Source organism: Triturus cristatus, chromosome 4_2, assembly GCF_964204655.1.
Source record: "Triturus cristatus chromosome 4_2, aTriCri1.1, whole genome shotgun sequence".
Lineage (NCBI taxonomy): Eukaryota > Metazoa > Chordata > Amphibia > Caudata > Salamandridae > Triturus > Triturus cristatus.
The window spans coordinates 877,577,758-877,583,432 of record NC_140586.1 but is presented as its reverse complement, the minus strand read 5'-3'; the positions used below and the strand labels follow the sequence as shown (position 1 = coordinate 877,583,432).

Below are 5,675 nucleotides of genomic sequence, written 5' to 3'. Positions count from 1 at the left end.
GCCTTAGAGAAAGGCTACAAACTCGGGAGAGTACACGAGGTGTGGCATTTTAAGAGGACCACGAAATGCCTCTTTTCATGCTACATTAATTTGTTTCTCAGAGACAAACAGGGGGCCTCAGGATATCCCGACTGGTGTACTAGTCAAGATGCAAAGCAGAAATACATCGATGACTACCACGCTCACGAGGGTTTACGTTTATAACTCCATTTGATAGAGGTCAACCCTGCCAGCCTTCAGTTAGCCAATCTCTGCCTCAACTCATTATGGGGAAATTTCGTGCAACGTACAAACATGTCAAATACAGCCTTAATAACAGATCCTGATGAACTGTTTAAGTACCTTTTTTCCCCTTGTTACAAGGTGTTCAGCTGCAAGTTTATCGATGACGAGACCGCTGCTGTGTGTTGGAAATACACAAAAGAGTACCCCACAACGTGTAACAACATAAACGTCTTCATAGCCTGCTTCGCGACAGCCCACACCCGTCTAGAGCTTTACGGGGTTATGGATAAACTCTAGATCTGTTGTTTGTATCACGATACCGACTCTGTGATTTTGTGAGTAAACCGGGGGATGAAGACCCTCCTCTTGGGGATTACTTAGGTAATTTGATCAGCGAACTCGATAAGGATGAACATATAATAGAATTTACGTCCTCTGGTCCTAACACCTATGCGTACAAAACAAACAACAACAAGGTGTGCATGAAGGTCAAAGGTATAACATTAAATGTCAACAACACCCTAAAAATCAATTTTGACAGTCTGAAGGATCTGGTGCACGAATACTCTGCATCAGACGATCATGAAAATGATAAAACCATAGTTGTGAAACCAGCCCTGCATAGTCGGATCCAAAAAGAAGTGGGAAATTACAACCCAGCACCTACATAAAACCTTACACATTGTTTTTGACAAAAGGGGCCTGACCACGGACTGTAAAACACTGCCGTACGGTTATTAGGCGCATTAGAGATGGTCACCACCGCACTATGGACACCAGATTACAGCATCCGTTCTCCTGCGTGTTAGCAGGGCCCTCAAACTGCGGTAAAAGCTACTTTATAAAAAAGCTCTTAGAAAATGCTGCCGGTGCTTTATCCCAAACACCTAATAACATTGTGTGGCTTTATTCGTGCTGGCAGGATCTCTATACCGACCTGTCCTGCAGCTTCCCGCATATCAGATTTATAGAAGGTATACTTGATAATCTCAACGACGATGAGCTGCTGCCACCGGCCCTTGTAAACCTTGTAATTGTCGATGACCTTATGCGTGAAGGTGGGGATCCTTCTGAGCTAGAGCGGGAGTTTAATCAATATTCACACCATCGCAATCTAAGCATATGCTACATTGTGCAGAACTTGTTTTACAAGGGTAAGAACAGTCACTCTATAGCACTCAACGCCTCATACCTTGTGTTATTTAAAAATCACTGTGACAAACAGAAAATATCCGTCATAGCTAAACAGATGTACCCGGGAAACACGTACTTCTTCATGGAGGCCTTTAACGATGCTACAGCAAAAACCCACGGCTACCTGCTGGTCGACTTAACAAATAACACTCTAGAAGACTACAGACTGAGGACTGATATTTTTCCCCCTGATCTCCCCGTCGCTTACACACCAAAGACCAAGTCCCGAGCCTATAAAAAGCAGCACTGAAGACCTTTGGAGACATTTGTAGTCCGACCCTTATAACACCCTGTGTTGAATATGTCTGACCGCCTACGCCGCAATTTAGCGCTCCTGAAAATGTTGGTTAATGCCAGCCCCAGCACAGAAAGGCCATCCTCTGCGCTGCTTCTGACGATTTAGTGGCGGCACTTTCAGAAATAGCCCTAAACACCCTAAAAGGTAATGTCCGTATATCAAAGAGCCAGTTACAGGTGTTGAAGAAGAAGCAACACCTTATCAAGAAGCTCAGTAATAAAAGGTCCTCACTCATTACCAAGAAGAAACTGGTGAAACAGTCTGGGGGTTTTATAGGCTCATTGCTGGGCATAGCTATACCCATAATTACAAGCCTCCTCTCGGGACAGTGATGGAGCATGCCGCAAAGATGTATTTGGTTCCTAGACAACAGTTGGAGCCACTGGGCCCTTCTGCGGACAAGGCCTGGGATATACGGCAAAATGAGACTCTACGACTGGATGCTGAAATTAAAGACATTTTGAACCGGACTGATCTAAACACGTACGACAAAGCTATCCTTTACACCAGAACCCTTTAAACTTTTCTAAGCTCCTACAAGCAGTGGGATACTGAAAAAAATAAGCTAACTCTATATGCCCCTGACTCTGAACAGCCAGCAACGCCAGCGCCGGCTCCGCAACCCCAACAGCCTCAGCCGGCCCAGGCCCCGCCCTCGGATAACTTTGTTGACGACCTCCTAAAAAATATAAGTCAGAGGCACAGGGGGGCAGCGCAAATGTTGATGAGTAAACTCGCCGTGTCTAACGACCTAACATAGTGGAATGAACGCGATGAATTTCTCTACAAGGGGCAGCCGGTTGTTGGCTCACACATGTACGATCTAGTCAAAGGTCTCACGCACCCCAAAACCCTAACGCACCAAAATGCTCCTAGAGGTTGGGAGCAGTTTCTGCGAGCTGCTGCTGAACTCAACATCCCCTCCACACTCGTGGGTAATAACGATCACCGTCGTATGCTTGAAAGTTGTAAGGCCCCCCTCCCTCCATCACCAGCCGCCTCTGACGTCCCACGAGTATCCCCTTCTTGCAGCACCCCACTTGTGACGCATGTACAGAGAAGAAGGCCCCTGTCCAAATCCCATACATGGATTAATCCTTAATGTTTCAACAGACTTTTTTTTTTTTTGAATAACTGTGCCTATTACGTGTATAACTGTGCCTGATTTTTTTCTTCATATATTTCTTTAGTAATGGATGTCATTGTAATGCACAACCTACATAACTGTTTGTAATAAACACTTTTATAACTTTTCAATCGGGCTCACTCGTCTTTTAAAACATTTCAATTATGGTGCATGTGGCAGCATAGAAATACCGAGTCTGAATGCATGATTTAAAAAAATGCCTTTATTTTAAACATTCATCATTAAACATACACACGTTACAGGCCCTTGCAATTTTGACAAACACTATATTCTGTTTTCACAGGTCTGACCAAGGCCCTTGTGTTTTCTTTTACATATTTCACAACTATACTGTCATTGTTAACAAGGTCACTCAAATATAGATTTAAGAAGTTTCTAAACGCCACAACCTTCGACATTTTACTGATAAACTAAATACAGTATTCCCCGCATGTGATGGTTAACGAATCCTGGACCCTTAGCTTGTTATACTCAACCCTCACTGCGGCTTTTTTCACAAACTTGAATATGGGTTGTGTACAGACACTGTGTTCGGGTAACTCAGCTGTACTGTCAAACACTGTAACCTTGTCACTATCTATAAACAAGGCGCCCAGTGTGTTCCACCCTTGTAATGAAGATCTGTGTTAAAGACTAGGGTGCGGGGTCTTTCCGGCCCTATTTCGGCTGGTAACCCATCGCTAGGGAAAACCCCTAAAAAGTATTTCCTAGTGTATTTAAGCCTGTTGAAGAAGTCCCTTATCTGCACAGTGTCCATTTCGCTAATGTTTTAAAGATAGTCAAACAAAATCTGTCTGGCGTGGTTGATCTGAACAATGCTGTTGAATACCGAGAATACGACCATGTTCACATTCGCAGGTAGCGGATTACTAAAACGTATTTCAGCTTTTAGATTGCCGTTTTTGACCAGGTTGCAGTGATCGCTGTCTTCTATGTCGGGAGTCAGGTCGAATGCGAACAGCCTGTATCCGGCCCCATAGCCTTCTCTTGACACGGTCACCCCGCAGTCCCGTAGATGCTTCCCTGTTATCGGCACCAGCCCCTGATATTCCCTGATGTAGTTTGAGGTTATAAAACTGGGTGTGTAGGGTTTTGCAGGAATCACAGTGCCCTCGTGGACCAACGCTGCGTAGTTGATGTTATAGTGCTTAAAATTGAAGGGATTTGAGGTGTAGACGCCGCTCAAAGCTGTATTGTCCACAAATCCTATGATGATAAGCTTGGGTAGTTGAACCATAAATAAATTCTGCTGCTGAGTTAATTGGGTACCGGCAGGGATGCTGAATATCTTCAGAGCTACTCTTTCCACCGCATACTTGGCGTTTGATATCCGCAAAGCGTCAGTGTGAGCTAATCTGATGCTTGGTGACACTTTCACCCTCTTTGCAAACAGACTCGCTGACAGCATGCCCAGCTTGTACTGGTCCGCATCCGCGCTGATGAGACAGAATGCGTCCTTTTTGCGAATGAGCTTGATCTTAAGATAAATTCCATTGATGAGCAGTTTATTTTGGAAGAAGAGGCCTGAATGTATGCCGACTGCCTGCCGCAAAACGTGGTTTTTTTTACAAAACCCTGATTGTCACCGTCCAGCTCCTTGGCTTCAAAGTGTCCGTATGTGTCCTTGTAGAAGAGCCCCGCTGAAAGCTGTGTGTCGAGGGCGTCACTACTGTAATTTAGAATGCTCTCAATGTAGGCTCTGTAGGTATACATGTTATCGCTCTGTGTGATGAGGCGATCGCCCAGGGTGATGTCCACCTGATTAAACACGGTGGCTAAGGCGTAAGCGGTCGTCGCCACTTTGGCATCTGCTGCTATGTTGGAACCATCCGCTTTTACGATTTTACACATAAGATGGAGTAGCGTGTTGTTGAGATCCAAATACATATCCGTGGACCCTGATACATAACACTCTATAGGGGCCAGAGGCGTCAAAGCGGTTAAAGGTGATACCTCCATCAAGAAGCTGTTTTCGATGCTTGTCTGCATGGGCTTTAGAGTAAACAAGTCCAACTCGGATTTGGCGCACTTGCCCGATGCACAATGTACGAAGGCCATGCTTTAGTTTGCGCCGCTTTAAAAAATATTTACTTTAGAGGCGGTTCGCTTCTTCTTCAAGCTCTCTTCCGTCTTGGGTTTTTTCTTTTCTGAGTGCGCTTTGAAGAACTCCTCCTTTTTTTGTAGGGGGTAGGTGGGCCTCTGCGTCTTGAAGCGCGGCGCTTCCTTTTAACAATGGCTCGAGACCTGTCCACCAAACCAGCGCCTTCTTGTGGCTGTTTGTTCATGCGCTCGGCAACCGCCGAAGTAATAGACCCTACCACCTCCTGGGCAATGTTCGTAGCCGCCGCTTTAACATGCGGTTTTGCAATTTCATAGCCTTTTCTCAAGAAGGGCATAGCTCTTCTAAACAGACTGCGGAAGAAACCTCCTAGACCAGTCCGTACATAACCGGTGACCTTTGAAAGTACGGAGGGCCTCCAGATCCGGCCTGGATTCGGTAATAGTCCCTGTACATAGACGGGTCCCCGTATGTTTTCCTTATTCCTTATCAAATTCTTTATTTTGATTCACATGAAACCATAAAAGATGCATCATTAATTTTCACATACAATTTGCTTAAATAAGTGTAGCAACTTCCACTGCATTTGGTAACACTTCCTCATGTCCTTCACATCTAACATGGGCTTCAATTGGAATTCCATAGAGCATATTATCAAGCCCATTATCGCCGTTTTAGTGGCAGTTTTCTGCCGCTAAAGCGGCGATAATTTTATCGCCTGTCTTGATAATATGCCCCTTAATTGTTAAAGT

At 44.9% G+C, this 5,675-nt stretch overlaps 1 protein-coding gene across 1 annotated transcript; it reads right to left on the bottom strand.

Annotated features, from left to right (window-relative positions):
- Positions 1 to 1,099: 1,099 nt before the first annotated feature.
- On the bottom strand, positions 1,100 to 4,577 carry LOC146835312 (uncharacterized protein F54H12.2-like). The gene is made up of 3 exons (XM_085599975.1): positions 4,434 to 4,577; positions 3,694 to 4,341; positions 1,100 to 1,300 (listed from the first exon to the last, which is right to left on the bottom strand). The coding sequence occupies exons 1-3, from the start codon at positions 4,575 to 4,577 to the stop codon at positions 1,100 to 1,102; spliced, it is 993 nt and encodes a 330-aa protein (XP_085456101.1).
- Between the last annotated feature and the right edge of the window lie 1,098 nt (positions 4,578 to 5,675).

Coding starts and splice junctions, on each gene's coding strand:
- LOC146835312 (XM_085599975.1), bottom strand. CDS start 4,577: ATGTATACCTACAGAGCCTACATTGAGAGCATTCTAAATTACAGTAGT. Junction 4,342..4,433: donor ACGGTGACAATCAGGGTTTT/GTAAAAAAAACC, acceptor ATTTATCTTAAG/ATCAAGCTCATTCGCAAAAA. Junction 1,301..3,693: donor TGAACATGGTCGTATTCTCG/GTATTCAACAGC, acceptor CTCCCGCTCTAG/CTCAGAAGGATCCCCACCTT.